The sequence below is a fragment of the Zymoseptoria tritici genome, chromosome 6, assembly GCF_000219625.1.
Source record: "Zymoseptoria tritici IPO323 chromosome 6, whole genome shotgun sequence".
Classification (NCBI taxonomy): Eukaryota; Fungi; Ascomycota; class Dothideomycetes; order Mycosphaerellales; family Mycosphaerellaceae; genus Zymoseptoria; species Zymoseptoria tritici.
The window spans coordinates 1,083,989-1,101,901 of record NC_018213.1 but is presented as its reverse complement, the minus strand read 5'-3'; the positions used below and the strand labels follow the sequence as shown (position 1 = coordinate 1,101,901).

The 17,913-nt window shown below is 54.8% G+C and overlaps 6 protein-coding genes across 6 annotated transcripts; 2 read left to right on the top strand and 4 right to left on the bottom strand.

Moving 5' to 3' along the window:
• Window positions 1–4,788: 4,788 nt before the first annotated feature.
• On the bottom strand, window positions 4,789–7,072 carry MYCGRDRAFT_100473 (uncharacterized protein; the record flags this gene model as incomplete). The annotated part of the gene is made up of 4 exons (XM_003851404.1): window positions 4,789–4,908; window positions 4,981–5,389; window positions 5,524–6,285; window positions 6,373–7,072. The coding sequence occupies 4 exons, from the start codon at window positions 6,933–6,935 to the stop codon at window positions 4,789–4,791; spliced, it is 1,854 nt and encodes a 617-aa protein (XP_003851452.1).
• Window positions 7,073–7,438: 366 nt separating this feature from the next.
• Window positions 7,439–8,701, bottom strand: MYCGRDRAFT_14413 (uncharacterized protein; the record flags this gene model as incomplete). Its single annotated transcript, XM_003851403.1, has 1 exon — window positions 7,439–8,701. A coding segment is annotated over one exon (1,263 nt), but the record flags the coding sequence as incomplete, so codon positions are not given.
• Window positions 8,702–9,171: 470 nt separating this feature from the next.
• On the top strand, window positions 9,172–9,740 carry MYCGRDRAFT_59893 (uncharacterized protein; the record flags this gene model as incomplete). The annotated part of the gene is made up of 2 exons (XM_003851824.1): window positions 9,172–9,441; window positions 9,504–9,740. The coding sequence occupies 2 exons, from the start codon at window positions 9,265–9,267 to the stop codon at window positions 9,579–9,581; spliced, it is 255 nt and encodes an 84-aa protein (XP_003851872.1).
• Window positions 9,741–9,970: 230 nt separating this feature from the next.
• MYCGRDRAFT_43511 (uncharacterized protein) lies at window positions 9,971–10,970 on the bottom strand (the record flags this gene model as incomplete). The annotated part of the gene is made up of 3 exons (XM_003851402.1): window positions 9,971–10,397; window positions 10,450–10,676; window positions 10,881–10,970. Coding segments are annotated over 3 exons (744 nt in total), but the record flags the coding sequence as incomplete, so codon positions are not given.
• A 771-nt stretch (window positions 10,971–11,741) lies between these two features.
• Window positions 11,742–13,010, bottom strand: MYCGRDRAFT_109818 (uncharacterized protein; the record flags this gene model as incomplete). The annotated part of the gene is made up of 1 exon (XM_003851401.1): window positions 11,742–13,010. One exon carries the CDS (start codon window positions 12,477–12,479, stop codon window positions 11,742–11,744), a length of 738 nt encoding a protein of 245 aa, XP_003851449.1.
• A 931-nt stretch (window positions 13,011–13,941) lies between these two features.
• MYCGRDRAFT_59890 (uncharacterized protein) lies at window positions 13,942–17,703 on the top strand (the record flags this gene model as incomplete). Its single annotated transcript, XM_003851825.1, has 3 exons — window positions 13,942–14,344; window positions 14,402–17,418; window positions 17,470–17,703. Coding segments are annotated over 3 exons (3,633 nt in total), but the record flags the coding sequence as incomplete, so codon positions are not given.
• Window positions 17,704–17,913: the final 210 nt, after the last annotated feature.

The following is a 17,913-nucleotide window of genomic DNA, read 5'->3' as shown; positions in this document are numbered from 1 at the left end:
GGCCAGTTTCCGCACAGACCAGTGGCCAGGGATGCTCGCGCCCGTCTGTGCACACCTTTTTTTCACTCACTCTCATCGACACTATTCTGGATTCGTCTTTGGTCTATGGCGATATCACATCGGGCACTCCGACCGGAGGGACGCTTTTCGACACTCGTCTTGGGAGCTCTGGGATCCAGCGCTGGCAATTTACAATTAGCAGCAGCGATAGCAAAGTCCTGTAATCTCAAAGGCGTTTCTCCGCGCCTCGAGCACTCCATATCGTTGGCTGACGAGTGCCATTGGTTCTCCGACCCTGTGTCGGACCGCATCGCAGGGTGGGGTGCGCAAGCTAGGTAGCAAAAGTGGCGCTATCTGCCCGTCATCCTTCCATCGTTTCTTCCGATCAATGCTCGCGAAGGATTCCGTCGCTCTCCTCCTGTCACACCCCGAACGGGCAGCTGATGGGTCAACTTGAGCCATAGGCGAATCGATGGTCCGATGCGCACCCTGTTGCTTTTCTAGCCCCATGACGAGAGGACAGGGAAGCTCGATCACGGATTGCCACGGGTAGCGTCAAGCATCATCGCAATGCGAAAGCTCGCCATCTCATATCCAGGCAAATAGCTCGCTGAAAGAATCTAGACATCGGCAAGAACAAGGGAGACTCCGATCTTGCATTACGGTACTATCATGCACAGCGCGCCGCAGCCGCTCCCTTATGCCGACTGCTATGCTGCAGCGGCACGCACAGCGGCACAGCGGATCTTGCTGGGGACGGGCACTAGGGAAAGACGTGCGTTGCATGCATGGCTCTAGCCTGCAACGACAACGGCCGCCAGGAGCAACGTGCGAGGATCCGATCCTAGCCCATCGAAAGTCGACATCGACACGAAAAGCTCACACCTCGAAGCGCTTCCAGGATTCCGATGCGGAAAACCAACACCACGAAGCGATATTGCCAGCGCACTGATGATGTGACGAGAACAAGGGCGAGTGGAGAAAACAATATCCAGTGTGCACGAGTGATTCGACCCGACAGAGGAATCCATATCCACACGGTTCCGGGGCTCTTCAAATGGAAAGGTGACACGTCGACGAGGTGTGCACGGTCTAGACAACCTTGTATGCGCCACATACAAGCATTTCTCCCGCTTTGTGCATGATTCTCCGCTTCCAAGCCTTTCCTATAGCTGTTCGTAGCTGTCCCGAAGCGGCCATGCGTCGAGATTGTGAAACAGCGCGTGGGTGATCCTCTGCTCCTGCAATCATCACACGCCTAGCAGGCCTGGCCCTTGATGGGTACGTACTCTTTCGTTGAGCTCAGGCGATGGTGAGATGACCGAAAGGTTTGCCTTGTTCTTCTGGCAGGAGCGCCGAAGCTGGCCCTTCGACAAGACACGAGATGAGGAGAAGATGAAAGGCCGACAACCGGGCCAAGGCCAGCCAGCGGGACCAGGCTTTGCTCATCCGTTCCGGTCGTCGATCCAGGCGAGGGCGGGGTGTTCCTTCACCGCCATTCTACCGACGCCAATAAACGAGCTCTTCCATTCATTTTCTCGATGTTCAGGAATCGCTGGGTCGGCTACGATTGTGTGATGTGATGGCATGGGGAGAAAAGTCTCTCAACACTCACACGAGGCCTGCCCGTGCGAGCTGCTGTGTGCCACGAGACGGTCTCGACGCTCTCAACAATCGGCTGGCGGGAGATGAAAGACATGTTGTTCAGATCGTTGGAACCACGCACATTTTGAAACGCCGTCGCTTCTCGCCCTGCATGCCATTGTTCTCGCTACGGATGTCGTTGCCAGGAAGTGTCTGACCAGAGATATCGTCACGGGATCTTCACGCTGACATCGAGCATATTCGACTTCCCCAGATCTTCAACACAGCATGCACAAGACCGCAGACAAGCTAGACATGTAGAAGAGCGTTTGTGCCAAACGCATGCGTTCCATGCTGGGAATCATCCTCGCCATTGAACGGCGGACCAGCAGAAACGTGACACTATATCTGCGGCGATTTGCGTACGACTTGCATGGCCCCGATATTTCGAGTCTTCTGCTGCGGCTAGTGTGAAGGTCGCCGACCATCCTCACCTCGTTCCTGACGCGAAGAGACATCTGCAAAGCGTTCCGTGCGGCCAGCTCTGCCTGCATACTCACTTACTATTTCATGCAGTGCCGCAATGACTGCCAGGTACGGTGCAGGGCGGTCGGGAAACGGTAGGTATATTTCGGTTCCTCCTCCTCCAATTCCAACTGTTTCTCCTCCATTTGGCTTGAACATCGCAACCGTCTGAGGATGGAACAACACGGGAACACCCGAGTCGAGGATATACTCAGCCATTAACCACTGTAAGGTACAGACGAGGTCGAGCATCGACTCCACGTCAAGAGTGAGATCGGATGACGGCCACGCGATCCGCTCGTTGCTACGACTCGCTCCCGAGTATCGATCCGTCCTCTCGGGAACAACCAGGAGTCCAGAAAGCTGGGAGTGGTCATACTGGTCGTGATCACGGAAACTTGCAACATGCGATACGTCTGTGAATCTGCTGCGAGTGTGGCTGGAGCGCTGCTCGGCGCTCAGTGCTCAGGAGAATTCACGGGCAGAGACAAGGTCAAGCCTGCTACTGAACGCTCGAAGTCTTCCAGTAGGAGGACCTTGAGGCTCGGTCCAGACGCGAACCTGGTCTCTTATTCTTCGACGGACGGCCCACTTCACCGCTCTTCACAGTCCGGCCTTCCTTGTACGTTGGTGAAAAGCCGAGAAGAAGTTGAAGAAGTAAGTTAGTTCCTTGTCAATACAATCGTTCACCGCCTTCAGCCACCTATGCTATGCATCTCCCAATAATGAACATCTCATCGACTCGAGCAATCTACGTCCCCCAAGCGGCTCACTTTGTCATCATTGATCAGCTTCTCAATACAAATCGCATCCCGCCTATCTGACTCACGTATCAACTACTGAAACGCAGACGCAGCCGCTCCAAGGCAAGGGTCAAATATTCGTTCGCGGCAGCGAGAGCCGATCGGAGAATGCACGACTCATGTTCCCACGCGGGCGCCGCATACGGTTTCGAGTCAGTTCACGGCACGGCGCGATGATGAGCGTCCGCTTTTCGTCAAAGCGAGTCAGATTTGACGATCTGCGGCATTTGCCAGCAGTCGGAGAAACGGCCAACTCGAGCGTTGATCAGCGCTGTCGCAAGCGACGTGAACTGTTGGGCAGCATCGCAGAGAAAGACGCCTCGCGCTCGTGGTTGCGCCTGTCCAGCACATGTATATTCTGTCGCGCATCGTGAGTCTCGATGCAAGGTAGTTTCCCAGTCCTGCGATTCAGATGAATCCTAGTGCGGACATGCAAGTTCGACACGTGCTTGACGCAGGAGACACGAGTAGTCCGGGAGGAAGCACTTCCTTCGAACGCAGATGCAGAACGATGGAGGTGAAGCCGAGATGCAGGTGTGCAGACAGTGCAGCTCACTGCAAGGCTGCAGGGGTAGATAAGAGGCCAATGCGCGTTCCTGTGCTGCAGTGTGCGAATCTGCATGTCTGCATGTGAAAGCAGGCACGATCTCGACCTCACGTCCCAGAATGCTCTGTTTTCTCTTCACACTCTTGAACATCTCCGCTCACGGAGGCAAAGTGCTCCCCAACCGATGCGGAGCTTTACTCTCCATTTCACCGAAGCCTGCGGCCACGATCGTCTGATCATCGAGTCTCGTCTCCTCGAAATCGGCGCATCGCTCCACCAAGTCCTTCCCTCTACACTCGGCGGTGCCTCCCAACGCACCGGACAAGCATAGTGTCCCGACCAGAAGAGAACACTCCACTCGGAGAATTTGCATTGGGACTTTGGGCCATCACAGAGCTACGGAGAATTTTCGCGCTCGCTTGAGGCGATCTCGCGCCAGTGCAGCACCGCGGGGGAGCTTGCAGGACAAAGACACACCGTCGACGGATACCGGCAGTTCTGCTGCAGTAGACACGTCCGTCCGGTCTCGAGCTGCGAACTGCTCGTTCCTCGGAGACTATCGTAGGATTAGCTGCAGTGAGGCCCAACGATGAAGAGGGCTGGGCTGGCGAGAAACCGTTGCAAGAAATACTGCCCGACGTGCACACCTCCTGACCTCGTTTGCCTCAGGATGGAGGTTCTCTTCCATGAATGCACGGCTACAGCTTCGACAGTGGCCCAGCCGACGTGACAATCGCGTGGCTGGCGCGAGATCTGAAAGCAGGATCCGGTTTCCATAGTCGCCCTCTCTGGGTGTACCGTGCTTGAACAGTGGCGAGCGTTATCTCGACATCACTTCCCGGATTCTGCACTGGAACTGGACACGAGAGAAGATTCAACATCAGTCGATGATTGATATCAGCGTCCTAAGCCGATGCTCGTTGACCCGCGGACATCTGCCAAGCCCTCTCTACGAGTCTTCATGCCGAGCCCATTCCACTTCGATGCGGCAGCTTCATGACAGGTACAGTACTCTCCTCACACGTTGCGCGGCAAGTGCTCCGATGCAGAGTGTCGAACCGCGCAGAACGAAGATAGTACAATCATGTTTGAACGTCAAGTCTTCGCCTCACTTCGCAATAGCGTGCATCGTCGTTCGAACTGCCATGCCATTACTGAACATCGAAGTGCTCGTCTCCACTCTGCTTGCCCAAAGATACGAAAGCCATATGCTGGGTATTTGAGCGATGCAAATAACAAAGGAAAAGTCCCCAACCCCTCTCGCTCTCGAAGAACCGAAGGCAATGCACTCCGGCTCCTGCAATCTGCTCATCTTCCTCGTGGCCATATTCAATAATACGGCCGACCCTCCTCCCACTTCTTCGTCTTGACATCACTCCTCACGACCGCGCTATCCTCACCCTCCAACAGGCTCGAGTCGAGTGCATCCGCCGCAAAGCTCACCCGCGACTGCCTTCCACTCTTCCGCCGTCCTTCCCACTCACCCTGCGCAGGACTCTCAAGCAAGCCGACCGCACCAACCCACTCCCACACTCGTCCCACATCACCTGTCCTCCCCTCGCGGACCATTGGCCTCACGTTGGAGTTGCCCTCGACTTTCTTCTGCACCTTCTCCCACAACTTCTTCCTCCTGGTCCCGCTGAACTCGTCCCTCAAAACATCATCTCTCAACTGAGCCATCGGGATGTAGTTGTCTCGATAGATGTCCGGATCTTGCGCGTTCAGACTCGCTTGAAGGCTCAGCTTCTCCAACGCCAGACTAGCCAGTTGCTTCGCTTTGCGCTCCGTCTCTTGACCCGAGGTGATCTGATAGCGGCCGTAGGCTCCGGACGAGAGTACCAGGAAGACTCCTACAAGTTGCCAAAAATACTGTCTAATAGACTGTCGGAGGGATCGTCGGAGGGCACAGGAGAGTGGGACGGCGGCGAGGCTGGATGATCGGAGAAGCGCGTGGCCGGATCTGGGGTCGCGGCGAATCTGTCAGTAAGGAAAAGAGGAAAGTGTAAGCCAATTGAAAAAGCAATAATGTCGTAGAGTGACGCAGATGGATGTGTGTCGACTTACCCATCGGAACCGCTGATGATCTCGTCGGAACGCGCCATGTCGCCCACGGCGCTGGCCCAGAGGTCTTCAAACTCCTCATTGCTCATGCCTTTGCGGCGTTTGGTGCTGATAGCTTCCTTCAGAGCTTGTTCTTGGAGTTCGGGCGCGCTGGCTTCGCCGCATTCATATTTGGCGTTTTGCACGCGAAGAGCTTCCACAGCACGATCCTTCACCGCGGCAACTTTGCGAGCTCTTGTGCTATCTGGCTCGCAGGAGGGTACGATCGGAACGAGGCCTCCCAAAGCCAGTGGGCTATGTGTCAGGACAAATCCATTTTCGCATTCCGTCTCCAGGTTCTCGTGGCAGAAGGCGTGAGGCGGACACGGCTCACACTGCGGACGGAATGCCTCTGCCCACTCCGGAACCTGCACGCCTGCGAGATCGGTGGATGGGCGTCCCACACCGCAGTATCCCACTGCCAGCTTCTCTTGCCGCCAAAGACCACCTGTCGTGGCGCTAAAGACCAACAGAATCATCGACAATGCCTGCTTGACACCGGTGCTGGGTTTGGGTCTTGGTCGACGCGCCGGCACGAGTTCACCTGCTTGCTGTGCATGGACCAATTCCTGCTGTTCCTCCGGTGTGAACTCCTCTGTCGGGTCAATCTCTTGCTGCTTGGGGATCGGCACCTGGAAGGTCTTGCGAGATGGAACCACTGCTCCATCTGTCTGCGGCCTGTACTGCCTCACATCATCCGTGCGTCGTCTGAGCTCGCGTGCGCGTCTCTCGAGATCTCGTGCGGTAGTGCTCATAGTGGTACGTCGACGTTCAGATTCCGGGTATTGCGGTGCTGGTGGGGAGCCTCCAGACTTCTGGAAGACGTTTTGGTCGGAGAAAGGCGAGTCTTCTGCCGGCCTAGCTCTTGCGGGTGTTGCTTCTGCGCGCGAGCGTCTCGATGTTGACCGTTTGCGTGCAGGTTGTTCGTCCTCTTCCCTCAAAGTCTCCGTTGATCTCGCGTGCTTACTCGATACTGTGCGTGGTACCGACTGAGGCGGCGCTGTGCTGTGTCTGACGTTGCGAGGAGTGGCTTCGAATTCTTGCGGCTCTTCGGTTCGAGACCTGGTCGTTCGGCGAGAGCTGCGGCTGGTCGCTGGCGTTGGCGGAATGTCGTCGTCGGATTCATCGCGCGCACCAGTTCCCTTCCGTCCTGTCGTGATGTCCTCGATGCCTCTGCTTGTGCGCTTCACTCTTGCGTTGGCTGCCCTAATCTTACGCACCTGTGGTAGAACGCTGGTGTTGAACAACTCCACCAACTGCTGCTTCTTTGCGGAGGATGGATAGCTGATGTTGTGCGCAACGAGGATGGACCGTAGGCGTGGGATCGTCACCGACGATGGGTCAAAGTCCGGGTCGAGATACTCTTGGTCGTCCATGATGACGGTGGAGAGTTCGGAGCAGTGGCCAGCAGTTCGCGGTGATAGTCGGCGACCAGTATGATAGCAGTTTGGTGATGAAACAGCGGAGCCAGGACTGTGCTTAACGGACGTGCAGGCGACAACAAAGACGATGTTGTCTCTTTGATGTTTTTTGGCGGAGGAGGAAAGAAGGTTCCGTTGCCAGGCAGGCAGCAAGCGCGGCCCACTTCGCGGCCCATGCTTCTTTCCCCACGTCTCCAGAACTGGACGACTTCATCACACGTGCGAGACCATGCCGTCGTTCACTTCCAGTGTGAATGTCTTCTCGTGATCGCGATACAAGCACTTCACAAACAAACGTTACCCTATCGAGACACTACTCTAAGTCTTTCCTCCAACTCCAACAACAGTGACTCCATTGAAAGTGAGACATGACTGGGGCAAGCGGGAGGTTATCAGTCGTTCAGGGAGAGACTTTACGCTTGAAGCGATCTATCCTTATTCCTCACGGGACACTTGTCCCCTTTATCCTCTGGTATCTTCGCAGTACCATTGGCATTGCCCTTGAACCCCTCTGCCCACTCTGGCCGCCCGTCTTCATCTAGCACAGCCCACAAGAACAATCCGCAGCTCTTTCCTCCAGGTGCTCGATCAGATATACACTGCCACATGTATCTGCCTCGCGTTTCCTTGCTCTTCATCACACATCGCAGTACGCAAGCCACCCCACAACGACACTTCGGGGTGTACTGAGGATTCATATAGGCTGGAAAGTGCCGATAGGTAATGTTGAACCGTTTCGATCCAGCAACCGGATGCTGAGTGATCGTCGCCGTCGGAGCAATGCAATGCTTCCATTCCTCTTGCATAGATGCATGCATGACCAGCAGCGAGTTGTGAGGCAGATGGATCGCGATCTGACCCTGTTCATCAGCCCTGGTGGTTGATGCATCGTCCTGTGCCACGATCCGCCGGACACGGAACTCCCGGGTAACACCCATAGAGAGGCTGCCAATGATTGGCATGGTCCCCAGCTGCGTCAAAGTGTCGGCGTGGAAGCCCATGCCTTCTTTGGCACCATCGTAGCAGTTCACGATACTGGCGTTCGGCGACCAAGCGTCTGGAGACTGGAATTTGAGTCTTCTGCTAGCAGGCTGGTAGTCTCTGGTACGCCTCGCGACTTCGGCGTTGACAGCATCTTTTACCAGATGGGAGACCTTGATCATCTCCGGGGGTGACTTCCGGACATTGAGAGGATTCGCGGTTCCGTCGTATTGAATAGCGGACTGTTGCGACTCGAAAGAGGAGTCGTCATCGAGATAGAGTCTCCATGTGTGGTTGGTAGTAACCGTGCGCTCGAACATTTGAAACTCATTGCGGAGGAAAGTGGCCGACTCCGCGAGTAGCTCTTCCAGGAGTGCGCTGGCAAGTGGTTGTGGAAGGAAATTATGAACCAACGAGCAAGGGGTGTGACGCTCGATATCGGCTGGAGAGTAAAGGTGAAGAGTCTTGCCTTTCTGCACAAGTGATTTGGTTGTGGCCGTGGCAACTGGCTTTGGCCCGCCTGACGATGCTGCGAATGTGTCGATGGATGATTGATAGCCGTTCAGGGCCGAGTGCTGGCGCTTGCTCTTCGATCCTGCTGCTGAGCTACTTGACAAAGCCTCCGAAACTTTCTCGACATCGCCGTTATAGGCAAGGAGATAGTCCATCAAGACATCCTGAGCTTTGTTCGGATGCAAAGAAGAAAGTATGGCCAGCTTGAGCTCCGTACTTTCGGCGTCCTCATCTTCGTCGGTAGCGGTGTTGACATCCTCTGCTTTGATTGGAGGCTGCGATATCTCCTCATGCTTGATTCCCATTTGCCCCGAATCTTCGACCTCTGTCGAGCAACTTTTTAGCCGTTTGGCCTGTGGCTCGCTGGCTGCTTGAGACATGGTCCTATCGCTATCTGGAGCTTTGTAGACGTGCTTCGTATCATTCTCTTCCTGATGCCGTGAACCGGTGAGCGTGCGACTTTGGCGCTAGATCTAAAGACTTCCCCTTCAGGCAGCTGCGGTACCTTAGTTCTAGTTCAGCAGGGGTCGGACTTCACGCCTAAAATTCGGCGAACTTCACCTCACGTGGACCGCGGGAAGATCTGCTTCCATCCCCAACCTCGGCTGATGGATCAGCCGACCAGTGATAACCGCGTTGATTATTCGACTCGCGAAACAATATATCTTCAGTCCCTCTTGAACCATTTCCCGCCACACTCGTCGCCGCAACAAGAACCCCAAGCTCGATAGCAGTCCGATAATTCGCATTCTTTCAAGGGACCCATCCATAACCCGCCAAAGCCGCCATAATGTCCAAGCAATTCACCGCGAAGGAGGTCGGAGAGCACAACACCGTCGAGAAGGGACTCCACATCATCATTGACGGAGAAGTCTACGAGATGGCCGGATTCGTCGATGAGCACCCAGGTGGCGCAAAGATCCTCAAAAGAGTCGGTGGCAAGGATGCCAGCAAGCAGTTCTGGAAGGTGAGTGATGGTGGAGGCGAATATGCTGGGTATAGCGAAACACGGTCCTGACGATTCCGTAGTACCATAACGAGGGCGTGCTCAAGAAGTACTCCCCCAAGCTCAAGATCGGCACATTGAAGGAGGAGGCGAAGCTATAGATATGGACAGGTCGTTGGAGGAAGAAGAGTCGGGAGCATCGGCACATCTCTCACGCACCGGCTGCGTGCGAGTCGACCTGCAGTTTCGTCGAAGAATACACCAGACTTGTAATTGTTTTCAAGAGTTCGGGTACGCCATGGTCACCACATCTGCCATTTACAAAATCAATCCGCCGTCAGTTCCTCGGCCGCTATCGACCTTCGCCACAGAAGTCAACGCCAGGTTAAGTCTTCGTAAGATATTGCCGGTGGATACCGTGATTGTAGTATTGATCTAAGCTGTGTATGCGATGCTCGATAAGAATGGGACTCCTAACGCCGCGCCAACGTCCACAAAAGTAACGCTCAAAACAGAAATTCACTAACGCTCAATGCCAATCTCAAGAAATTCAGTACTTGGGACCACAACGAGCCAGGCAAGAGTCCACGGCCTGCACCAAGTTGGCCGGGAGAGTGGTACGGAACTGGTCGATGTTCTTGCCGTTTATTTGATTGATCTCGCCAAGCGCAACATCAACGACCCTGTCGTCCAAGAAGAAGAAGTTCTGCGCGACTTGAGAAGTGCCCGGATCGGCGGAGTTTAGAGTGGCAATGAAGGTGGCAGGTTCGCACTGGTCGTTGAACTGGAAGTGAATTGAGCCCTGAGGAAAAATGGTGCCTTGGAAAGCGGAGAGCTCGGCAGAGACTTGAGTCGTCAGCTGGCCTGTTTCCTTGCCCGCGAGGAATCCGTTCTCCAGCATGAAGCCAGTCTTGACTTGGCCTTGAACGACGGTGAGCCATTCCGTGGCACGAGGGTGGGTGTGAGGGCTGTTCATGCTGCCTGAGAGAAATGTCAGTGAGTAGACCTTGAGCTTCCTCCTTGGCTTACTTACATGGTTCGAGGAAAGCCACGGCAGTAGAGATTCCTTGTTCAACCAAGATGGGGAAGTTGTTTTCATTTGCGAGAACGAAGCGTCCTCCTTTGCCGAGAGGTGCGGCTCGAGCACCAAAGTCAAATACGACACGATCGCGGAGCTCGTTGGCAGGAAGAAGCTCTTTGCCATCTCCGTTGACCGTAAGAAGAGTGTTGAAGCGAGCGACATTGGTGACGTCGGCCTGGGCTTCTTTGGCGAGAGCTGCTGCGGCGGAGGCGGCTGCGGCTGCTGCGCCAGAGTTGACGGGCGCGGCAGGACCAGGCTGAGAGATCGTAGGAAGAATCGTGTTGACAGGACGACTGCTGAAGCTTCCTGGTCCTTCAGGACGAGGGCCTTGAGTGAGCGATGGAGGCGAGCCTAGTGACAGAGTCGAGTTGCCGGAAACACTGCTAAAGGGCGCTGCCCCTTGTGGTAGAGCAGAGACGCTGGCGATGCTGGCAAGGCCGGCGACGATGAAACGTGCGATAGACATGATGGTTGAATGAATGTCTAGAACAATGGGGGAGAACTATATCCAAGGAGACAAGGAAAGAAGAGAAGAAAGATGTTGCTTTGGTAGGAAACCTGAGAACGATGTATTGCTTGAGGATGGAAAGATCAGAGTTGTAGAGGCTCGTCAGTCTTGATATACATGAGGAGGTTGCACTAACAATCTCAAAGCTAAGAGAATAATCGGGTAGTCTGTCTCCCAAAACAGCTCGTCGGTATCTTGCACAAGCGGAGGAAGCGTCGTCGTAAGCTTGCGCTGTGGTTTGTTGCTTAGAAGGACTCGATGTTGGTAAAGTCTGACGGCGAGACCAGTCTCAACAACAATAAGCTTCGTGCAGGTGTGGCGCTGCTTCGATGGGATGAAGGCAAACGAGCCACAGTTCGTGTTGGGTGTCCGGGGACGAAAGAAGTCTGGGTCGACGAGCGGAGAATGTGGACGAAAGTGTTTGTAGCTCGAGGCTGAGCTCAGCTGCAGTAAGCCAGAGGAAGCGATCGCTTCAAAGTCAGCCAACGCAGGTGCAGTCGCTTATAGGTCAGACGACAGCACAGCCTTGTGGGAATTCTTGTCATTCGTGCGCTGGCAGACTTGGTGCACACGTCGACTTCGGCAGATATGAATAGCACTGATGGCTTGTTCTAGCGCAAGCGTTTCGGTCACGCGGGTTTAGCAAGATGTCCTTCAAGCCAAGATTTGTTAGAGTCGTTGTGACCGACGCATCGTTCGCTACCGGAAATCTCTGTCGAGCCGTGCCGGTCCTCATTCATCCACCGCTACCTTGGAGTCGTCGACATCCATACCTGAGCACTCGTTGGCATCATGCTCGATAGTCTCGTCAGATTCGACGTCGGCATCAGCAATAATAGGATCAGTCGCCGAAGTGCTCTTTGCGAGGCCCGAGAATTCGACGGGAGCATCTTGCGGTCCACGCGTCCTTCTTCTCAGCCTTCGCTGACTGCCAATAACATCGTGATCCGCCATAGCTTCAACGTCAGTCACAGTCGCTTCGTTTGCAACACTCTGGCTGTGCGATCGTTTGTAGATTCGAGAGTTGGTTCGCCTGTGTCGACGTCGCTGCCTGCGCAGTTGCTCGAAATCGGCTTCTGGACTGCTGGAGAGCAACTGAGAAAATTCTTGACTGAGACCAGTGGTCGTCTCAGGGTCGCTGATATCAGATGTCGTCTCCCAGTCGTTGTCGCTATCGCTGATAGCCTCTTCCAGTCCGTCGGGGTACACGCCACCGACATCGTAGCCAGTATCGCCTTCGACGAGCTCCTCCACTGTAATGTCGTCGTTCGAAGACTGTCTGGCAACCTTCTTTGCAGGGCTGACTGTCTCAGTCGGGTGGACAGACGCCGCACGAGAGGATGCCGGTGAGTTGCTGTGTTCCAGTCTGCGCTTCGTATTGCGCACGGGTGTATATGGCGGGGTGTGGGGTACGCGGGGCATGCGTGCCTCCGCTGAAAATCCCGCAGTTGGATGAAGTGTCTCTGTCATCTCTTCAAAGATGTGGCCGCAACCCGATGAATGCTCCTCCGATAGCTTAGTTGATATGACGCTCAGCGAGAGTCCGTCGAATCGGCTCCGGCACCAAGATAAGGACGGTGATGTCTCTTGACAATGTAATTCTGACTTCGAAATGCAGGCTGTAGCATCTTTGTTGGTAATCGGGTAAGGACTAAATGAACGTCCGATGTGTGAGAAGCAGAGACCGATGTGTGAGAAGCAGAGAGAGTCCCTGTCTTATCTGCGAGCGTGGAGGAAAGACCACGAGCCATGCGCTGTTATCAGCTGCGACACCAGTGTGGGATAGATGGAAGAAGAGTGGACGACCAGAGCGTCAGGCTGAGTGACAGCGTGCCTTGCTTGCGCAATAGGGTGGTATAAAAGCCTGGAGTAAGTGATCGAGCCGGGGAAGCACCCTGCACTATCATGCGGGCCTCAACCAGCGTTTCAAGACGAAGATGCGAGTGGCAAGGATCACTCGTGACGATTTGCCGACCGAGTGAGTGATGGATCGACGCAGGAGAGAGGACAATTCGCTTGTCTCTTTGTGTTCGTGGATTACGCGCGATAGAGCATGGGTTGGTTGATGAAGAAAAGATACAGGTCCCATGCTTCGCTTGGAACCGAGTTTCCCCGGGACCCTGCCGACGTCGCTATGCGATGCGCTGTACACTTTGGAAGGAGGTCGATAGGAACATTCAGCCAATGGCGACGTTGACGGTGGCGGTACCGTCTGCAGTCGAGACGGCTGTCATGTTGCTGTACTACTCCTGGAGGTTGTGTAACCGTGTGAGGAGTGGCAGACGTCGGGTGTACAGTCCGGCCTGAGGGCAGTTGAGCCGCGTCTGCTTGCTCTGCTTGCTGGCCCCAGTGGACTGGAATTGGAAATAGTGGGAGCCTGCCGAGGATAACGGCAACAGCAGGACACCTGTTGAAGATACCTGGGCAGTCAAGCAAGACTATAAGACCGACTTAGCAAACCATGGGTGATGAGTTAGCAGAACGGCCAAAAAGGAAGGGCGGGCAGGTTCGGACAGTGAAGGGAACTTAGCAGGGCACGCCAACAACAACGACGAACTGCGTGGAACATCTCGCAACATGTGATGAAGGAGATGCGGTCTCCTTCTCATGTCGAAGATCACCCGTGATGTTGTAGGTGGAAGGGCAAGGTTCTGTTTGAACCTGGGCTCACCATGAAGAGGGCGCTCCTGCTTAGGTAAGGCATTCGAGAGAGCCCCTTGCCTTGGCGAATTCAGGATGTCAATGGGGTTCGCCAGCTGTCTGCTTTAACGTCAGGTATACTTTCCACCACCCTTCACACTGCCTTAGGACCTGCAAACAAGAGTGCTACGCGTCCGCTGTCTCTCTCTTCGTCTCTTCGAAAATCGCGCGCCGCGTCTCTGGGGAAGCAGCACCTGCTCGGAGCTGAGGCTCCTCTCGACAGCCCACCATGAGTTCTTCTGCCTCGCCCGCGATGCTCACAAAGTTCGAGTCGAAATCGTCCCGCGCCAAAGGCATCGCCTTCCACCCGAAACGACCATGGATCCTCGTGTCACTGCACTCCTCGACGATTCAGCTCTGGGACTACCGCATGGGAACCCTCATAGACCGCTTTGAGGAGCACGATGGACCTGTCAGAGGCATTGATTTCCACAAGACGCAACCACTATTCGTGTCAGGAGGAGATGATTACAAGATCAAGGTCTGGTCGTATCAGACCAGGAGGTGTCTTTTCACACTCAACGGACATTTGGACTATGTCCGGACCGTGTTCTTTCACCATGAGCTGCCATGGATCATTTCCAGTTCCGACGATCAGACGATCCGCATATGGAATTGGCAAAACAGATCATTGAGTAAGATCACGATTCACGATGGTGGGCAGATCAGCCTGTACTAATCACAGTTCGCAGTCTGCACAATGACCGGCCACAACCACTACACCATGTGCGCCCAGTTCCATCCCAAGGAGGACTTAGTCGTTTCCGCATCTTTGGACCAATCGGTACGAGTTTGGGACATTTCTGGACTGCGGAAGAAGCACTCGGCCGCGCCATCGTCAATGTCGTTCGAGGATCAGATGGCACGTCAAAATCAGAATCAGGCGGATATGTTCGGGAACACAGATGCGGTCGTGAAGTTCGTGCTGGAAGGCCACGATCGCGGTGTTAATTGGGTCGCGTTCCACCCGACACTGCCGCTCATCGTGTCTGCGGGCGACGACAGGCTCGTGAAGCTCTGGCGAATGAGCGAGACAAAAGCTTGGGAGGTGGACACATGCAGAGGACATTTCCAGAACGCTTCTGCTGCTCTATTCCACCCTCATCAGGACTTGATCCTGTCGGTCGGGGAGGACAAGACCATTCGCGTATGGGACTTGAACAGAAGGACGTCCGTGCAGTCATTCAAACGCGAGAACGATCGCTTCTGGGTGATTGCTGCACACCCTGAGATCAACCTCTTCGCTGCTGGACACGATAATGGAGTGATGGTCTTCAAGCTGGAGCGCGAGCGTCCTGCCTCTGCTGTCTACCAAAACAACATTTTCTTCATCAACAAGGAGAAGCACGTACGGTCATACGACTTTACGAAGAACATTGAGAGCCCATCCATGCTGTCGCTCAAGAAGCTCGGCAGTGCGTGGGTTCCACCGCGAACAGTTTCCTACAACCCAGCCGAACGATCTATCCTTGTCACGACACCTGCCGAGAATGGCACCTATGAGCTGATGAGTCTTCCTCGGGATGCGTCTGGTGCGGTTGAGCCAACCAGCACTCACCGCGGAACCGGTGCAGCCGCTGTTTTCGTTGCTCGCAATCGTTTCGCTGTGTTCAACTCTGCCAACCAGCAAATCGATATCAAGGACCTCCAGAATTCGACGACCAAGACCATTAAGCCCCCGGCAGGCACCACCGACATGGTGTTCGGTGGGACTGGCTGTCTCCTGCTCATCGCACCAACTCACGTTTACCTCTACGACATCCAACAGAAGAAGCAGCTTGCCGAGCTCGCAGTTGCGGGAGTGAAGTACGTCGTGTGGTCTGGTGATGGTCTACACGCTGCACTGCTCAGCAAGCACAATGTCACAATCGTCAACAAGTCGCTTGAGCAAATCAGCACTCTTCACGAGACCATTCGGATCAAGAGTGCTACTTGGGACGACGCTGGCGTACTCCTTTACTCGACACTCAACCACATCAAGTATGCTCTTATGAACGGAGACAACGGCATTGTTCGCACCCTCGAGCATGTCATCTACCTTGTCCGTGTCAAGGGCCGGAGCGTCTACTGCCTGGACCGTGCCGCCAAACCCAAGATTCTAACGATCGATCCGACGGAATACCGTTTCAAGCTTGCACTTGTGAAGCGTCACTACGACGAGATGCTGAACATCATCAAGACTTCCAGTCTTGTCGGGCAGAGCATCATCTCGTACTTGCAAAAGAAGGGATACCCAGAAATTGCTTTGCAATTCGTGCAGGATCCACAGACCCGATTCGAGCTGGCAATCGAGTGCGGCAACCTTGATGTTGCCGTTGAAATGGCAAAGCAACTAGACCGTCCACAACTTTGGCAACGCCTCAGCACCGAGGCACTGGCACATGGTAACCATCAAATCGTCGAGATGACCTACCAGAAGCTGCGCAACTTTGACAAGCTCTCATTCTTGTACCTTGCTACTGGCGACCAAGAGAAGCTGCAGCGCATGGCCAAGATCGCTGAGCACAGAGGCGACATGACCAGCCGCTTCCAGAACTCGATCTATTTGTCCGATGTGCAGAACCGGATAGAGATGCTCAAGGAGGTCGACCAGTACCCGCTTGCGTACCTCACGGCGAAGTCACATGGTCTGGAAGAGGAGTGCCAGACGATTCTTGAGATCAGCGGATTGACCGAGGATCAAGTAACACTTCCGACCGTCGGGCAACCCGTCGCTCCTCCACGGGCTGTTGCGCCCACATTCCGATCCAACTGGCCGACCAGGGCATCTGGAACGAGCTCTTTTGAGAAAGCACTTATGGCCGAAGGCGACGAGACTGTGGTGCAAGATACGAACGGCTTTGTCGAAGATGACTTGCTCGCAAGCGAAGAAGTCGTCGGCAACGGCGATCTCGAGGACGGCGAGGACGACGACGCGGCAGCTGGCTGGGACATGGGCGACGACGCCGTTCCAGAAGTCGAGGAAGACTTTGTCAACGTCGAAAGTGCAGAGGCAGGCGCTGGTAGCACTGAGGCCGATCTTTGGGCACGCAATTCGCCGCTCGCAGCCGACCACGCAGCAGCTGGAAGCTTTGACACGGCGATGAATCTGCTCAACCGACAAGTTGGCGCAGTCAACTTCAAGCCTCTGGAGGATCGCTTTATGGAGATTTACCAGTCGACACGCACATATCTTCCTGCCAATGCCGGCATGCCACCGCTGGTCAACTACGTACGGAGGACATTGAACGAGACCGACTCGCGCAAAGTCCTGCCGCTTATACCACGAGACTTAGAATCCATTCAAGCCGCCGAGTTGTCCACCGGCCGCAATGCAATGAAGGCCAACAAGCTCGAAGAGGGCGTGGTGTCCTTCAAGAAGGCACTTCATCTCCTCATGGTCAACGCAGTCTCCACTCCCAGCCAAGCACAAGAAGCACAGCAAGCCGTCCAACAAGCCGCGCAATACGTCCTCGCAATGTCAATCGAACTCGAGCGTCGCAAGATCGTCGGCGGCGCAACAGACCTAAGCTCGTTCTCGGAAGACATTCGAAAACGCAGTTTGGAACTCTCCGCTTACTTCACCGTGCCCGACATCGAGCCTCAACATCAGACTCTGGCTCTCTTTTCAGCCATGAACTTTGCCAACAAGAACAAGCAGCTCGGCAGCGTGTTGAACTTTGCGAACGCTCTGATCGAGCGTGGGACTAACGCCAAGTTCAAGGAGACGGTAAGATATCATCTATTGTCTAACGTCTGCCATTTCTAACATCCCTTCCAGGCTCGCAAGATGAAGGCCGTCGCCGAACGCTCCCCAACGGACGCCATCGAGATTGAATACGACACCTTTGGCGAATTCGACATCTGCGCCGCGTCGTACACTCCCATCTACGCCGGCGAGGCAAGCACCAGCTGTCCCTTTGATGGATCCAAGTACAAGACCAAGTACAAGGGCACCGTCTGTAAGGTCTGCGAGGTCTCCGCGATTGGAGCGCCGAGCAGTGGGTTGAGGTTGACGGTATGAGAGTGGTTTGATGCGTGGTATTGAAAATAGAGCAGAACATGGGATGCGGACAAATTAGGCGTGAGGATCTGGTCGGAGTTCTTGGAGGGCTGCGTCGGTCTAGTCTTGTCAAGCATAGCACGATGAGTCACTGGCTGGGAAAAGTCTTGTCTGAGAGACACTGTGGGTAGGGAGCATAGAAGATGGTGACGCTGCTATCTG